The sequence below is a fragment of the Cheilinus undulatus genome, linkage group 4 (assembly GCF_018320785.1).
Source record: "Cheilinus undulatus linkage group 4, ASM1832078v1, whole genome shotgun sequence".
Taxonomy (NCBI): Eukaryota; Metazoa; Chordata; class Actinopteri; order Labriformes; family Labridae; genus Cheilinus; species Cheilinus undulatus.
This window is the reverse complement of record NC_054868.1, coordinates 28857784-28876161: the sequence shown is the minus strand read 5'-3', so window position 1 is coordinate 28876161 and position 18378 is coordinate 28857784. Positions and strand designations below refer to the sequence as shown.

Below are 18378 nucleotides of genomic sequence, written 5' to 3'. Positions count from 1 at the left end.
TGTAATTTTTTAATTTATTTTCACTTCTATCACTGATTAGCAGGCTGAAGTGTGCCTTCAGACTCTACTTTATTTACATTAAAATTAGGTCCATATAAATATCCAGACACTTGATTTATGACCATATAACAATACCAATCGTCCAGCTTGTCATTAGGAAACAGTATGGATCTCCGTCGTGTCTAAGTGTTTCTAATGTATGAGGACACAAATCTGTTTTTCTCTGTTTTCATCTGTTCCTCAAAGAGCAGACAGCCTTGTTTCAGACCGTTTTGCCACTGTCTTGTGGAACGCTGAAAGTGACATCACTACATACCCTCTATTGGTACCTTTTTTGGGATAGATTTTTAAATGATAAGTATATGGTAAGTAGGCAACGTTAATACTTGATTCCATTTGAGGCAGTATGGTTTGTTGTTCAACTACCTCTTCATCAACTCCAGTAGATTTTTTAAATGTATGCTTATCCCACTATCATCTGTTTTAAGTTGATACACCTTAAAACTCAACATTTAAATAAATGAGGAGAGGACCTTTGTGAATGTGTATATTAAACACTGAAAGGCTTTTTTATGCAGTATATTCCATCTTTGGATTAAAAGCATCCTGAGTTTACAAATTTAAATGTGTAGAGAAGAAAACTAATATTTTTTAAAGGAGCTGAATCTTAGACTAAGAGTTATAAAGCCACTAATATAGTATAGTATAGTATATAAATAAATATCTGGAGGGACGGTAAATGAAAAAAAAACCAAAAACAAAAGTGAACATGATATAATAAAACAATGGCCAAAGTCATTCACTGAAATTATCCAATAAGAGCTCTGGAACAATTTAAAAAAACAACAAAAAAGCGATAAAATGCTCTTTGGCCAGCAGAAAAGAATGCAGCATGCCAGTTGTATGGTTGTTTAAGGAATGTGATATGGGAAATGAATTAAAATGAGTGCCTCTTATAAAAAATTGCCTTAAATTAAAGAAGTTATTAAGAAAAAAGTCTATTTTTCATTAATTCATTATCAAAAATAGAGGAAAAATCACAGCAACTCAAGAGCAGAGAATGAAAAGGTTAAGGGTGCGAGATGGTAAGAATGATTTAGTGAGAGGGAAATGGAGAGTATATCAGCCATAGCATAGCTGCCAGTAACAAACATGTAACTCTGTTTAGTGTTAGTTCAGCAAATAAGAGAGCAGCATTAATCCAAATGGACAGAAACATTATAATCAATGCATCTCTTAGCAAATACACATCTTCAAATTATAAACTAATCTCAGATAGTTAACTTTTACAGCTAGTATGTAAATTAAGTGATGTGACTCCAATTTAGGCTGTGTTGTGTTTTAAATTTAAACACACATTTATATAGCCAAAAGATAGAAAAACAGGATAATCATATATTTATATTATTTACTGGTACCTGTGGTAACCATACAAAAAAATCAACTTTAAAAATTCCTAAAACCCATTAACTTATTTCTAAAATTGTGTAAAAAATCATCACAAAACTATAACTTTCAACAATTAAATTACAGTAAAAACATTGCAAAATAAGAGAATTTAGCTTACATTTCTTGTCACTCTTCTCGCTCTACAAACAAAACAAGTCAAAATAGATGTAGTCAGATTTACATTAAATTCACATGACTGTATTTTATATTTTATGCCACACTTTATCAGCTTTACTCACCTCATCATCTCCATCTTGGTCTGAATCAGACTCCTAGAGAAAAGAAACCATTGTGTTTATTGCAAACAGAAATAATTAAGTACCTTGACAGTGATGTAAACTCATAAAACTTACCTTTGAGTAAGCTGGGAGTGTGATGTTAAGATTGCAGATAGCATTGTGGGTAAGACTACGGTACGTGCGTGGCTCCTTGGTAAAAGACAAGCGACCACAAGGATCCTGTGCTGTGTCTCGAATCTGTCAGTTGATAAAAACAACAACTCAGCGTGTTAAAAAATTGCGTTATTAGTAGATATTTCAGACAGTTGTTATGATGTGTAGTCATACTTTGATGAAGAGGGCCAGTCTATTTTCTTTGAAGGCAAAGAAGCTGAAGACATGATGCTGCCCACTCTTGGTAAGAGGCACCAGGTTTCCATAGCAGTCAGCAAATATAGGTTTTCCCTCCAGCACCTGTGCATATAGACAGAGTTTTTGATAACCAGGCAAACTAACATCAAGTAGGAAAGCAGCTTTGTCAGAATTTCTCAGGAAATAAGTAGCAGCGTACAGACTGTGTCAGCATTAAGCTCTTTCTAGTCTCTCTTAAAACACTTCAGTGAGTGCATCAACCTCATTTTAAGTTTACATTCACTTTTCATGATACTGTCTGCATTATCTTCCTCTGCAAGGCTCTTACACATTATTTAAGTACTCAGGATCTCTAAAAATAAAAACTTTTCCTTTTTCTAATTACTGCACCTCAACATCTCGGCTACGGGCCACTTCTGTGAAGTTCTCTTGTTGTTCCAAGGTCTTGTCCATCTTGTCATCTGTCATGCAGAAACAGCGCAGGCGAGCCTCAATGGGGTCCAGCGTCTTGGCAAAAATGACAAACTTGGCCATGTAAGGGACACAGATGATCTCCCGGTACAGCTGAGAAGCAAAGCTAACAGACTCTTGGATCTGTCTGCAGTCTATCAACCAGAACCTAAGAGAACAGAGAAGAATTCAGCTATATAGAAAAAGCATTACCAAATAGTTTTACCAGGTGTTAACGAAGAGCAAAATAAGATCAAAATGTTTGGCGTCTGAGAAGGACACTTAACACAAGATTTAGAAACTTCTGAAGGATTTACCTCGCTGACACATTGGTGGTGAAGGAAACACATTGGTTAACAAAGGTGAGAGGTGTTGAGCCTGTGATGTCCTCCCATTGGGCAGGAGTTGTTCCTCCTACAACACAGAGCAATCATTTGTTAAGGATACAAGGATAACAATAACTGTTTTGTTTTGTCACAAACACAAACCATGGACTGACCCAAAATCACAGATATATAGCATTCCTTATCTAAAAAAAAAAAAAAAAAAAAAAAAAAGTTTAAGAGATTAAATTCAAATAATGGAGTGGACTATTCTTCATCACACCACAAAGCTAGAGGTAGCTGATGAGACTGGAAACCTGAGCATTTACTGGTTTAAGTCCTTTCCTTTTACAAATTTTTTTGATATTAAATTGCATTCTTCTTTTGTGGTTATAATGAGCTATACTGAAAATAATGATGGATTGAACTGAATGGACAGTTTTTGTGTTATTGTTTACAGACTGGTAATGGAAACTCAGACTGGGTGTTTTGAACTTTTGGAGGGATTTATTTTCTTTATCTCTCTCTTCCACCAGTCTCTCCAAAATGCTTATTCCTTTTGGGGTAATGGGGATTGAAGCCAGTCCCTGCAGTCATTGGGCAAGAGGCGGGGTACAAGCTGGACTGACTCCCAGTCAATCACAGGACTTACTTATAGAGACAAACACACATTCACATATTGCTACCATCATCAATAAAGTTATACCAAATTAGCACAAAATGGGATATAAGTTTATGGCCACAACTGCCATAAATCTCTTTCATTTGTTGTTTTGTTGTTTCTCTTGTCCCTCTCCTCTTTCTGCTTTTCTTCCGCCCCTACCTCTCCTTCCAGACACTCCTGCCCTGCAATAGGGAAGGTTTGTGTCACCACTGTCATGGCACTAAATACTGCTAGTGCTGTGCTCATGGTGATTAATGTCAATCTTTACCATAATAGGGTATAGTCTCTATTATAATATTAATAATTAACACTGATATATTACAATAGGCCACAACAAAGAGTATGGTCTAGACCTGCCCTCTTTGGAAAGTGTCTTGATAAAACTTAAATTATGAATTTGTGCTATCCAAACTGATTGATTGATTGATTGATTGATTGAGCCATACCCACACATAGTTATTTAGAGTCTCCAATTAACCTAACAAGCATGTTTTTGGACTCTGGGAGGAAACCAGAGTACCAAGAGAGAACCCAGGCATGCAAATTCCACACAGATGGGCCCTGTCTGACTGAGATTCAGACCAGGATCCTTCTTGTTCTCAACAGAACTAACCACCATACAGCCCTCTGTCTTTTTCCTTTTGAAAGTCATTTGAGGTGAATTTACTCTGTCTATGCTGCTGATTCATTTAGTCCATTATGAGTTCAAGAAAAGTTTCTTTTGATTTCATTGGATCCTTGTGTGGTTGAAAACCCTACATCTAGTATCCTAGACTGTAAACTTTACTTGCACCAGTGCTCATGGCCATATTGTTGGAATGTGTAATTTAACTTTTATGATGATAAACCTACCTGTAATACTGCAAAGCAAACGTAAGGTGGGGGTCGCCCCGCTGAACTCTGTGTTTTGCCCGTCACTATTGGAGCTCTTAGGAATAGGGATTGTCATTGTGATTGGTTTGTGGAACTTCCTCCTTCGTGGCTCCAATGTGACGATGGCACTGAATGTGGCTTTGTTACCGAGAATCTTCCTCACCACCTCCACGTCAATGGGCTGAGCCTGGACGAGGTATAACATAGCTGGATGTCTTGTCTTTGAACACTATTGATTCATGTTTGCTCAAACATTACACTGCATGCATACCTGAAGACCAACTCTGATCTTCTTGGTGAGGGCACCTTCAGGGAAGACAGCCTGGACCTGGGGCACAAGAGTGCTACTAAGGACCCCGCCTTCTGGACCAATCAAATGACTGTCCTGCTTTATCCGGGACACAACAGCAAAATACTGGGGGAAGTCTCGGGTGATGATGCGGCATATTCTTTTCTTTTCAAGCTCCTCTGGAGAATCAAGTTCTATAAAGATAAAAATGTGCCATTTAAATAAAACATATAGAGTGAAGTCAAAATGGTACTGAAATAGGGTTTAACTGCTGCAAAATATTTGCCAATATCAAGATCTAGTCCTTTACTTTCATCCATGCCATTCAGTATCTGATTCAGTTCCTCTTCTGTGAATTCACAGTGGTGTTCCCTCCAGCTCTCCCCAGTTTCACTCCTCAAGATCACTAGCTCTCTTTCTGTGCCCCGCAAAGCTGCAAAATGGGGGATCTCCACAATGACAGGCCTGAAAGAACAATGAAGTTAAGTTAAACACAAATATGACAATGGTGCACATTAACTACAAATCTGGCAGAACTGCTTAGCTTTATCAAAGATAATATGATGCTCAGACTGAAAAAGGTGCCTTTCATGCTAAGTCAAAAAAAGAAATGAAATAAATAAATAAATAAAAGAGAACATCCATTGTACAACATTGGAGCAGAAAATAACAAAAACCAAATCTGGGAATTAGTAAAACTGCCTGAGATCATGAAAATAATGCAACAAATAAGGGAAACAAGTCCGGGAGGCTCAGATTTAAGCTTGCATTTACATAAAAGCAAGAAACAAAGGAAAAACTTAACAAAAAAAAACACTCGTGGACATCATCTCGTATATCATGGAAACAAAAAATCTTCAGGTGGACACAATGAAAAAACTTTGGGTGAGTATGTGACGCATTCTAGGATGCTGAGGTGTCTCCCATCCTAGTCCTACCCGAGGAATTTAGTTCCTGGAGGACCCAGCTGCAGGATGCGGCTGACCAGACTCTCACCCTCATTTAGAGGGGGCGGGGCTGTGGGAAGGTGGAGCTTACTGATCCGTACGCAGCAAAGAGGGGGAGTGAAGAAGGAAAAAAATGAACACACCGCACAGTGCTGTTAACACACTCGCACAAGTTAATACACACATACAGCCTCATACATACATTTAACAGAGACACAAACTCATAGTCACTTACCCCAAGAACTGGGCTCCAGTTGGTCCCACTTCGATTATGCGACCGGCCAGCCCCTCGCCCTCCACCATGGGAGGCATGGAGGCCAGACGGTGTCTCTTCACCAGCCTGCAGGTCACCCGTGTGGGTGCAGAACACTTTCTTGGTGGTACAATGATTCTTAGACCATTGTGACGGCAACCACGCATAGCCCCACCTCTAGCATCCACCATGAAGCTGACCAGGAAGCTAAAGAAAAGGGTCCAGCAAGGAATGTGATAAACATTTTCTTAGGAATAGTCCTAAATAACGAACATAATTATGATTTCATTCTGTTGACTTTGAGCTTCCATGCAAACAGAGAAACCAACACCATGGTAAATAGGAATTGAACATATACAAGTGCATCTAAAAAAATTAGAATATCATGAAAAAGGTTTTTTTTTCCTGTGTTTTTAATCAAATAGTGAAACTTTTATATAGTCTATATACATCTTATACAAAGGGAAATATTTCGAAACCTGTTGTTTTTATGTTGATGATTAAAGGTCACAAAAACAAAAATCTACTATCTCATAATATTAGAATATCACAAAACATTGGTCCAAAAAAAGAGATTTATACAGAAATATTGAACTTCTGGAAAATTATGGTTATTGTATGCACTCAGTAATTGGTTGGAGCTTCTTTTGTGTAGTTGTGTGCACTGAACCAGAGTGAGTGAATGAAGGCTCAGGGAATCTTGCATATTGGACTTTTTCACAATATTCTAATATTTTGAGATAATGTTTTTTTGATTTAGTGAGCTGCAAGCCATAATCATCGACATTAAAACAAAAAAATCTTGGAATATCTCACTTTGTATGAGATTAATCTGGAATTTAAAAAAGTTTCACTTTTTTTTACGTAAATCACAGAAAAAAATTGACTTTTACATGATATTCAAATCTCTTAGTTTCACCCGTAATACCATAAAGTACAGAGTCAGACATATCAACAAGAATATTTCAACTGACAATATTTCTCTCAAGCCTTTACCCTTTCATTGTTTTTTAAACTCCACTCAACTTAAAATTTTACTTGCAAGCAAGAGAAGCAGAGGAGAAGGCAATAAACAAGATTCTTCAGGAGGAAGTGCAAATAGGTATCAACTATAACGCAAATCCTCAAACTCATTCATTCTTTAAGTGGACTTTTTACTTATTAACTTCATTATTACCATCGTCAGAACCCGACTGTACAAGATATGCACTCTTGGCAGTGAAACATTTATTTTCTAGCAAACCCCTAAGCTCTGAAAAAACACAGCCATGCATTATTAGATCAAGCAGACGGATAGGATGACAATGGGAAGGTCTTTTAATAGTGAATGAAAAAAAAAAGGTTAGGGAAGCAGGGAGTAGCCAAAATAATAAATAAAAAATAAAGGGTTTCACCTGCTGTTGTCATGGTCTAGGCACGGAGAGGAACGGCTAGAAGCAAAATACAACAACAACACACACAATCACAAACACAACCGGGACGAGAAAGTGCACAAAGAGGCAACAAGACAGTAAAGGAAAAGAGAAAAAGAGAATAAAGAATAAGTGAATGTGTGAAAAATTGACCAGTGATTGAAACAGACACAACATCCAAGAGAAAATACGTAAAATAGAAACACAAATGTGAAGTGAAGTGACAAATAATCCAATGAAAATTAAAACTAATAATTGTGACTCATACACACCTTAGTGAAAAACTTAACCTAGTACCACTGTGCCATGTGGTTATGTAGGTGTATGTGTGTTCATGGTTGCATGAATGTTTACCCAGAGTGGAGCAGACTGGAGGACAGCACCACGTTATCGAGGTGCTCAGCACCCCAGCTCAGACGGAAAGATTCCTTGTCATGCTCTCTAGCCAGTGCAGACACCTACAGACCACCAAACATCAGCAGAGTATGTGAGCTGACATATAAAATCAAGATATTCTCCAATATTCTGAACTAGACACATTTTTAGATATTTAAAGCCCCATTCACAAACGAACAGTTTTTTTCCTTGTCCACCAACCCTTTCCTTGTCTGATTGAGAAACTACCTGCTCTGAGATTTCAAGATTGAACAATTAAAATTTTCAGGGGGAGAAAATAATTTTTAAACCCAAAAAGACAGCCATAAATTTAGACCCAATCCCAACCCCTGTCCCCTACCAAGCATGCAGTTGGAAAAAGTTAAACTTTGGTCTTGGTTTGACTAAAACTGGAACTTTGAAATGCAAGCGACCGCGTTACTCCAACTAAAATCATGTCAAATTTCCCAATGTTGAATTAACACCTAGGAAATGTAGTTGTAGATTAATTCACTCTTGCACATATACACCTTCATCTGATCCAAACCAGACTAGGCATTCCTCCCTTGCTCAGCAACCTCCAGTTTTGACCCAGAGGTCAAAGAGCATAAATGCTAAATTTAGAAGAGGCCATGTTGTCATTTGCCACCATAAGCTAGGGGGGATAATTTGCACCCTAGCAATACAAAGAGTCCAACATAAGGCATTTGAGAAATGTACAAAGCTGTCAAATTTTTCATGTTTTTGATGTTTTACTTACAACTCGTTAGCTCTTTAAAGCCTACTAGAACTAGCCCCAGCAGCTGGAGGGAGGCATGTTGCCACCTAGCGTCCAAGCATACTTCCTTCAATAAATTATTTTCTTCCCATTACTAATATACAGACACAACATCAGCAGTCCAGTTAAATAGCTTAATTAAGCTATAAACTTAGCTCAATATGACTGTGCATGTACTCTCTTTTTAATGAATGTTTGAGAGGGGTCTGGCTGCTGACTGTACATCTGACGGCCACTCTCACAGACCGCTCATCTGAAACACTGTATATCTCAGAAAGTGCTGTAATTTGCTGGAACAATGTATTTTCAGTTTAAGACATTTAAAAAAAAATCAACTTATTCATAAACAAATTCTGGCAGTTACATTCATGAAATAACAACACTAAACATTGCAGACAAAGTAACATTTCATGAATAAAATAGAGAAAAAGGTCGGGGTCTAATCTGGGATTCATTTTAGAGGTAATTACATGAACTGTGGCTCACTTCAGCTTTGTTTGATTAGCTAAAGCTAACATAGCTAGCTATGTAATTTTCACGACTACAAGTTAGCTTTAGCTAAGTCAGCTTTAGCAAACAGAGATCAAGCTAATGTACCTATGTATCTTACATAGCTGCTTTGTGTGCTTAGCTGTAGCTGTTAGCTACAAAGCTACATAGCTTCATTATAGTATGTTAGAATGTTTTTTTTTTTTTATTGGAGGACGAACTTTATTCCTGTAAGCAGTCTGTTCACACAACTTTCTCAAACGTTTTGTAGTCAGGTTTTGCAGGTCTGTTTTTTGGCTTGTAACTTTTGGTATCCTAACCATTACCTAAACCTTAACCTAACCCTAAACGAAAGTGTAATCCAATTTTATTTCAACATTTTTTCCGTTATTTCCAATTTTTTCCGTTCTGAGATATACAGCATCTCAGATGAACAATCTATGAGAGTGGCTGTCAGGAATGAACAGTCTGAAGCCAGGCTGTCTTTGGATGTTCAAGCCTAGTTGTCATCTATGCTTTCAAATGGCTAATCCAGTGAAGCATTTTAAGATTTACACTCCAAAATAAATGATAAAAGATTTGGATGCTTTGCATTAAATGTTCTAGTGCTGAAGGGTAGAGGAGACCAAATTTTTGCCAATTATCTTCCAGATATCTGAAAACAGTGGTTCTCAACTGGTGGGTCGGGACCCAAAAGTGGATTGCAAAGCTATTTCCATTGGGTGGTGAATGTATTTGAAGAAAAAAAAATCTGGCAAATAATCTATGTATGGAAGCCCTAAGTTGACAAACAGTAAATTATAACACGTTTTTTTAGGTTTTCCTATAATGATGACTCAATCCAGTATTTGTCTCAAGATTTCTTCTTACTTTCCTCCTTGTCTTGACATAACAAGGCTGATCTTTTTCAAGATAATAAGGACATTTTTTGTGAAATTTCTGAATTTTCATGCTGATTCATGAAAATGGCATCAAATAAGTCATATGCATGCATGTTCTTCTGCAGTGATTTATTTTTTTCACAAATTTGTTTTGTCCTGTCTCTTTTCAAATATGTTGCGTTCCATTTTTCATTTAACACATTTGAATAGATGAAGATTTAAAAAAATTTGGGTCACGATTTACCCTGACCAGGTGGTGGAGGGTCATGATGCCAACCAGTTGAGAACCACTGTCTTAAAACATGTTGGAAAGGACGGAGCACAGATGGCCTAGTGGTGAGGTCATGCCCCATGTATGCAGTTGGCCCAGGTCAACCTGTGGCTTCTTTCCTGCAAATCTTTCCTCCTCTCTCTCATCCCTATTTCAGATTCTATCCATTGTCCTCCTCTATCAACAAAGGCATGAAAAACCCCAAATATAAATCACTGGAAAAACTTGTTTAAACGAGATGTATTACTGCCCTGTCATGAAAACATATCAGAGGAAAATACTTTGATGTATAATAATTTAAACAATTCAAAATTACAGAGCAGTATTTTACTTGCAAATATTCCAAACTTAAAGAAACAAGCTCCAGAACTGAGGGCAGGGCCAAGGAATAGTGGAGGGATGGGGCTTGGCTTTTACGTTGGTCCAGTCCTCACCTGGTGACTGGTTAGCATGTCCTCTATGAGGACTCCCTCTCTCTGATGGAAACTTTGATGAATAGGAGTGAGCTGCGGCCTGTTGGAAAAAAGTTTGGGTTTTAGAATGTCTATTTATCCATCTGTATTTTTTTCTTTTTACATTTGGCAGGTTGGTCAGCAGATGATAGAACAGATGAGTAATGGGCAGATCAGACTACACAACATTTTTTTTTTAATCTTTTACAATGGCACCATGTAAGACTATGCAGAAAAATCATGTCCTGTCTTGGCCAGAAGAATGGCAACACTACAAGTGTGATCCTGACCAGTCATCATAGGCTGTTATAAAGATGTTATCTGCTACTGTTATGTATGACAAGAGCCTGGGTTCATAGGTCATTAGGGAGGCGGGTCAAGGAGTGTCAATCATGGCTACAGCAGAAGTGCTGTGTGTGATGTTCGCAGTCTTCTGCTTTCAAAAGAAGAAAAGAAAGAAGACTGTTGTGACGGATAGGTTTGGGGTCTTTTCTCTGGCTCACTTTTCTTTTCCCCTGAAACTATGAGCTGGTATTAAACAGAGATGCAGCAGCTGTGTGTAAATATATTGTCGGGTAAAGCCTGGGAAATAAAGACTACAAATCCCAGCGACACAGGTCGGTGTTGAAAACCGGTTGATTGTGAAACTGGGGACACCTGTACAGAGCAGCAGGGATTCGCAGCAGCTGCGGAGCTGCCGTAAAGGACTACTTCACTCTTACATTTGATGGACAACAGGTGAAGTTGTGTAGTTTGGCCCGCACCGTGCTTGCTTAGCTGCATGAGTTTAGCCTACACGTTTTTAATCCTTCACCACCGTTACCACCATCTCTCCACCACAACACAACAAAACCTAAATGAAACCAACCAGACGGGGCTGGCAGCTCGTGGGAGCCAAAGACTGTGCTTGTTGTGTAACCAAGGAAGGACACCGTGGTCGAGGTCCAGATGTCACACCAGGTACACACAGCTGCCATTTATTCGCCTCTGGTTTACTGCTCAGCTCATGGTTGTGTTTCACATTTGGATGCAGTGACCGCAACTCCATTAATAGGGGTTGTCTAAGTTGCATTCATTACACTGTGAACTTCTCTCCATGAAACAAAAGAGGACAATAGGGACTGGCTATGCTTCAAATACAGATGGAAGTACAAATGTGATAACATGTCAAAAAAAATTATTCTAGTTTGCCTTGCTAAGTACCATTATGTGTTTGATCCACTGGTCAGCATCAGTTGAAGTCAGATTGGGATTATGGTGAAAAACAAAACGCAGACGATGCAAGAAAAATTCTAATGTGCTATTCTTGTTGATCCAGGCGCAATCCTGACGCATTGTTAATCACGTCACAGTAAAAGGGTGTTGGTCATTCCTGACATTCATACTCAGGCACTATGTTTGGCAACAACACAATCAGGTTAAATTCATGTAGTCCAATCTGGCCATTAATTGTAACATTTTCTTTTTGGTTTAGTATTAATATATCTGTTTCATATCATGACCTGTCTAGGTTGTGGCTCATGTAGCTGAAACCGTCCAGGTAGTGTCCTGGAAGAGAGTCATCTCCCAGCTCTCTGAGATCCTCTGCCCTCAGATACTCGCCTCCATCACCGGTCATTGTGTCCTCACCTGAGAAACAGAGAGGATCAGGTATGAGATTGTATATGCAAAAAAAAAAAAGAAAAAAAAATGAAAAAGAAAAAACTGAAACTGGCAGGAAGCTCTTTTGAGGATCTTTTGATCTTTGCTTTTTTAAAGATTAAACATGAAATAGTTTGTTGTCCTTTCTATCATAGTCAGGAGTAACAATCCAGAGTCAGGTGTGACTCTACCACCATTTGCAATCTAGTGCTCTGTAATTGCTTTTCTGAAATATGTAACTGGTTATAAATACTCATCATTGTGCAAAAATTATTTGCGAGCATATCAGTGCATTTAATAACCAACTTAACTCATAGTAGCTACAGTGCTGTGAAAAAGTATTTGCCCCCTTTCTGATTCCTGAGATTTTTGCATATTTATCACACTTAAATGTTTCGGATCATCAAACCAATTTTTATATTTCACAAAGACAACCCAAGTAAATAACCTTGCAAAGCAGATGGATACGCCCATTTCCTTGTTTTTCACTGGTGAACTCATCTTGTTAAGCTCCCATCTGAACCATTTGGGCCCGGTTAGAAAGTGACAGGACCATTCGGCGACGAGGGGCAGTACTTTCAAGCACAGCAGTCGTGACATAAACAAGCAGCAGCAAGAGGCCGGTACAACTGTGGCGGAAGAGCTTAGCGTGGATGCTACTCAAGCGCAAGTTTTATCAGAACTTGACAACAATTCTTTGTCAAAAGAAGAACAAAGAACAGCAGTGAGTTGTTTCTTTTCAAAAACGACAGAAGTCGAGTACTTACATGTCTATAGTCACCGTGTTTCGCGTTCTTCCCTGTAGCTGCGCCCGCACAGCTCGATAGCAGCTACGTTACGTGTTTTGTTGCTCTTTTTGGCCCGTAGAGATGGAATAGACAGAACGCTCATCCAATCACACTTCCAAGTTTTTTTCAAAGCCTCTGTCTTTTCTCAAACGTTTTCTGTTGAAGCTTTCCCAGATGGATGTGTGAAACACATCCATCTGGCATGTCAGGTTACCCAGTAAATACAATATGTAGTGTCTAAATAATGTACTGTATAATGCCACATACTCATGCAGTTAGTTTCCTCTCTTGCATGGAGAAACAATCAACAGAGTTCTGCCATGCTAGCAGGGTTAGCTTGGTGGCTATAATGACTTGTTTTCTAGATATCAAGTTGTTTAAAATGCTTCCTTCTCTCTAGACTTGTCATAAAATTTTTGGCTAAGTCATTGGGTACTGAAATAAATGAAGTTGTAGAGTTAGGTTTTGGAAACACCGGAAGTCCCCAAAAGTTATGTTTAAACAGTTAGTGTTAGATCCCAGAGGGTTTGCCAAGGAAAAAACACAGGTAGTATATGAACTGCACATGACAAAACTAAATTCCAAGAACTGCAAAGACTCTCCAGAGGCAGAAATCCAAAGGGTTTTGATTAAAAGAGCAAAAGCATTGAGACAAGATGTTGGCACAAAGTCATTCTTAGAGTAAATCATAATGATCAGTTACAAGGACACTTTTATAGTCCACAGCAAGCTATCGGAGCAGGGCAGACACCTCACAGTACCTTCTAGCTCCACAGACATCTCAGAGAGCGGCTCATCATCCAGCACTAATAAAACACACAGCTTTAAGATCCAGGGATGTACAACTACTGTGTATCACTCACAGAACAAACAACAGCTCGTGTACAAAGCAAAGCAAAAGAAAATTGCTTTTATTTGATAAATAGAGGTAGCCTTAAAACTTGCACATGGATCTTGAAAACAGTGAGACCTCTTCTTTCTTTGTTATTTTTTTTTTAAGTAACTCACCTTCTTCATCAGAGACATCCAGGATCTCAGTCATGGTTTCAGGGACATTCAGCTTGTGTTTCTCTGTGACCGTCTGACATATCCCCCGTTGCACAGGCATAGAAAAGGACAACACATCACAATACAGTTAATAATGACTAAGGGGAATTTGATCCAAAAGTTTCTGGTACCAAACTGAGTGAGGGGTTTAAAACATACCGTTGTGGTTGTGATGACCTCCTCTGAGACCACCTTCAGTGTGTCCACTACAGAGATGTAACCAAGTCGTCTGGCAATAGACAGAGCCGTGTTTCCATTCTAACAGAAAGACAGTGATTTATTATTAACACTCCTCAATGAATAAGAGCAGAGTACTTGAATGTTTTGTTTGTTTACCACTGTAGTAGCATTTGGTTTTGCCCCATGTTGTAGCAGCACATTAATAATATGTGTGTTCCCTTGTTGTGCTGCCTGATGAAGAGGTGTGTATCCATTCTGTGAGACAAAATTAGCAGATGACATTTGATCAAAGTCAGTAATGCTGATACAACTTTCAAAAGTGTTGCTTCTCATGCTTGTTCTGGCACTTTTTCCTTTTATAAGTTTTACATTTGGATTCTACCTTGGTTTTGGCGTTGACACTGGCACCCCGCTGTAACAGGAAGTTCACCATCTTGGCATTTCCATAGTGACAGGCCACTATCAGAGGGGTATATCCAAGCTGATGTAGAGAAGATGAAGAGAAAGAAAAGTTAACCTTTGATTTGTTTCTTGTTTGTGAGTAAGCCGTGTACAGGAGATATAGAGCCCTTTGATATAAAGATAGGTGTATGATGAAGGCAATGCCATGCATTCCAAAATCCCGTAGGTGGCTGTAGTTCTTACTTTTCCTGCCTTACTTTTGGCTGACTGCTGAGGTCAGCCCTAAACATGGCAATGTCTGTGTCTGAGTAAGTAACTGACTGAGTGAGTGACTATAATTCATAAGCCATAGAATACAAAGTTGCATTTGCTTGTACTGAATGCTGTCACTAATGGCTGCCTCCACTGTTTTAACTAGAGCCATACATACAGAGTTGCTCTATGGGCAGAGTTTACTTGTGCTGAAAGCCCTCTAATGGCTACCTCCACTGCTCTAAATACTCAGATATAGCTTACGGGGACAGGCTTAGTTGTTGTGAGATAAAACGTCTGCTAGTGCTTTTAGCTGGGACTGAGATGCAGCAGCGCTTACGTCTGAACTGGACAACGTGTCTTTATTAAAACACGTGCAGACAGCAACATGCTTTCCACGACAGAAAAGATTTTTTGGCTATACTCCTGGTCTGCTTTGGTAAAGGTTTCCAATCATTTCTGTCGGCTTATCCAGTATGTTCAGCGCCTGCTAGCGTGTTAGCGGTTAGCTCAGATGTCACTCTAGGAACGCCTGGACCACTTTCCTTCTTAAAATCCAGAGCAAAGAGCCACAGTGAAAGCTTGTCTTGGCAGAGAAGATGTTTTGCACATCTCCTGTAGTGATGCGTCCCCTCCCCAAAATAGCCGGCTCTTCCTGCTGAACTGAACCATATGATCTGGATCTCTGAACAGCGCAGAGCAGCAAACACTACTGCTGATTAATCCACATCCGCCCCAGCTGAATGACTTCAATCATATGTAAGCCTCTGATTTTTGGGACTTTTGGGAAATTCCTGAAGCGTCTCTCCTTTTACATGACATTAAATCAGCAGTGTTTGTCTTTTGTTTCTTGTGCTTACAGCTGTGTGTTTGTACCTTAGTCTGCTGATCCAAAGTGGCATCATGTTTGGCCAGTATCTCTGCTGCATTGACCCTGTCTTCCTGGGCTGCCAGATGTAGAGGTGTAAGTCCACTCTGTAACATAAAGATCATAAAATTATCTTTGGGGCTTTGGATTTCACTGCTTCAGGTAAGACTACACAAGCATACATCTATAATGCAACTTTTGGTTCATACTCTAAATGGTGACAAGTTTAGAGACAGAAAGCAGATAGAGTAAAAGCTCGACCTTGGTAAATGAAAGTAGTTTCTATTCAGTTTTAATCTAAGTGTGTGACAGTAGAAATGGGATGTTTATTTGGATTTTTGTGGGACCTTTGTTGCAGCATTGACATGAGCTCCTTTGTCCAGCAGCAGGCTAGCCATCTCAGCATGTCCTTCTTGGGCTGCAAGGTGTAGAGGGCTGACCCCTTGTTTGGTCAGGATATTGGTCTCTGCTCCATACTGCAGCAGTGCTAATGCAATGTTTGTCTGGTTCTTTTTGGCTGCAATGTGGAGAGGAGTGTAGCCATTCTGGAGAGGGAAGAGGTTTAATAGGCACATGCTTGAGAAATAAATTCAGATGGTTTACCTTCTTCTTAAACATTTGAAACTGTGGCTGAAGAGAGAGCTATCATGTTGATTTTTGCAGTGCTGGGAAAGACTGAATTTTGGAGAATTATCAAGTTTAGCTATCTGCTGTTTAAGATAAAATGACTTTTTAGCATCACCCATAATATTCTTGTAAGCCATTAAATGTAACATGCATTGCATGATTACAATTTTTGCCAAAAAGCATAGAAACTTAGAGTATCTGAATTGATAATCAATTTAAAACCCTTTGTCTAACCTTTGCAGTGGCATGAGGGGATGCCCCTTTATCAAGCAGCAGCAGGGCTACTTCTTGGTTATCATAATGAGCTGCCACATGTAGCGGGGTCAGGCCATTCTGTAAGAGGGAGCATCTGTTAAGTGACTGCATCACATGAACTTTTCACCTGTAGATTTTGCTTTGTCTCCGTGTCAGTGAATGCCATAAACACTGCAGATATGTGGTTTACCTTGCCAGCATCATCAGGGAGAGCTTTGCGTTGAAGGAGAAGTTTTGCTACATCCAGGCTTCCATACTTAGCTGCTACATGTAACGGAGTGAATCCTTTCTGTAGAAGGCAGAATAGAGAAAAGTTGTTGTCAAACTGTGTCTTCAAACAGTTCATTTTAAACTGGGTATTTAGGATCTTAAATTTGCATTTTTGATACTGTATTTCATAAATCAGCCTCTGCTTACCTTTGTGGCCATTGAGTGAGAAGCTCCAGCTTCCAGCAGCACGGCAGCAGTCTCTACCTGGCCCTCCCTGGCTGAGATGTGGAGGGGAGTGTAGCCGTTGGTGGTTGCAGCATCAGGGTGAGCCATGTGCTGCAGCAGCAACTGGACTATATCAGTTTTCCCAAGGCGGGATGAGATATGGAGGGGAGTCTGGTCTTCCTGGGGTTCAGAGATTGAGTAGAGAGGGAATGTTTTAAAGGAAAAAAAGAAGAGGAGGAGAAACAGGAACTGTATTACCGGTTTAGAAAACGAGACACATAATGGACTCCTAATTATGTGTAGGCAATTTGGTGTTTATTTATCATAAACAGAGGAAAACAGTGATCAACACTGATGATTCAACAACCAACCCTGGCCATTGCATCCACCAACGCTCCATTTCTCAGCAAACAACGAACCACTTCCATCTGACCTGCTCGTGCTGCCATGTGGAGAGCTGTCTCACCACGCTGATATGCAAATACAGAACATTAATGGGCATTAGGATAGGTATATATGTATATATATATATATATATATATATATAGTCGAAAAGTTCCTCTAAAACTAATGTCATACTCCTCACAACAGGTTATTTATCAGTACTCACAATGTTTCGGACGTCAGGAGAGGCTCCATTCTGCAGCAGGAGTAAAACAATGTTGAGGTGGCCCATGAAGGCAGCTACATGGATGGGCGTCAGTCCAGACTGAAAAAGAAGAAACAAAGGAGGAGAGAGGCAGGAAGATGATCAAACAATGCAAATATCCATACAGAAGAATGATTTCAATGCTGAATGGTGATAGTCGGCATCTTTTTGACACTTTCTATTGGTTTAAAATTTGTAAAACCCTGATAAAGGGTGCTAATAGCACTTAGGTATGGAAAAAATAAAAGAATATGGAGATATAAAGTTTTGGATAGACACCAGTGATATGCTTTTCTGAGACATTCCCCACAGTCTCACCTCAGTGATGGCCTGAATGGAAGCTCCATATTTGACCAAGAGCTCCATCACCTTCACTCTGTTCTTCTTACAGGCAATATGGAGAGGAGTGAAACCATTCTGGTGGACATGGGGAAAAAGAAACAGACAATTTGTCATGTATATTAACAGGCTAATATGCAGTTTTAATTGATAAATGTCCCCTATTCCAGTTCTGATATTATACGGTTTGCTGTAATAATAATTGTGCTGTTTCCCAGTGCTTGAATGAATTTGGCAAGTAAAGTACATCAAGAAAGCAAATACTTTCTAAAGATTTTAAATCATCTGTAAACAGTTTCTTTTAATCTTTTTACTGCTGTTAGATGGTTTGCTTACTGTCTTTCTGTTAAAACCCAGACTCTTCAGTTAGAGAAGAGTACAGCATGGCAGGGTACTGGG

The 18378-nt window shown here is 39.2% G+C and overlaps 1 protein-coding gene across 1 annotated transcript in view; it reads right to left on the bottom strand.

Moving 5' to 3' along the window:
- ank2a (ankyrin 2a, neuronal) overlaps nucleotides 1-18378 on the bottom strand; it is a 113394-nt gene that overhangs the window by 46167 nt on the left and 48849 nt on the right. The window contains exons 14-39 of the mRNA XM_041784086.1: nucleotides 17959-18057; nucleotides 17602-17700; nucleotides 17363-17461; nucleotides 16974-17171; nucleotides 16747-16845; nucleotides 16536-16634; nucleotides 16022-16219; nucleotides 15683-15781; nucleotides 14535-14633; nucleotides 14309-14407; nucleotides 14132-14230; nucleotides 13934-14006; nucleotides 11999-12125; nucleotides 10479-10557; nucleotides 7605-7708; nucleotides 5821-6045; nucleotides 5577-5675; nucleotides 4949-5103; nucleotides 4621-4832; nucleotides 4329-4536; nucleotides 2807-2903; nucleotides 2430-2658; nucleotides 2016-2141; nucleotides 1803-1925; nucleotides 1689-1721; nucleotides 1568-1589 (exon numbers count right to left, since the gene is read on the bottom strand). Of these exons, the coding sequence (XP_041640020.1) occupies nucleotides 1568-1589; nucleotides 1689-1721; nucleotides 1803-1925; nucleotides 2016-2141; nucleotides 2430-2658; nucleotides 2807-2903; nucleotides 4329-4536; nucleotides 4621-4832; nucleotides 4949-5103; nucleotides 5577-5675; nucleotides 5821-6045; nucleotides 7605-7708; nucleotides 10479-10557; nucleotides 11999-12125; nucleotides 13934-14006; nucleotides 14132-14230; nucleotides 14309-14407; nucleotides 14535-14633; nucleotides 15683-15781; nucleotides 16022-16219; nucleotides 16536-16634; nucleotides 16747-16845; nucleotides 16974-17171; nucleotides 17363-17461; nucleotides 17602-17700; nucleotides 17959-18057 (3199 nt within the window). The remainder of the gene's footprint in view (nucleotides 1-1567; nucleotides 1590-1688; nucleotides 1722-1802; nucleotides 1926-2015; nucleotides 2142-2429; nucleotides 2659-2806; nucleotides 2904-4328; nucleotides 4537-4620; nucleotides 4833-4948; nucleotides 5104-5576; nucleotides 5676-5820; nucleotides 6046-7604; nucleotides 7709-10478; nucleotides 10558-11998; nucleotides 12126-13933; nucleotides 14007-14131; nucleotides 14231-14308; nucleotides 14408-14534; nucleotides 14634-15682; nucleotides 15782-16021; nucleotides 16220-16535; nucleotides 16635-16746; nucleotides 16846-16973; nucleotides 17172-17362; nucleotides 17462-17601; nucleotides 17701-17958; nucleotides 18058-18378) is intronic.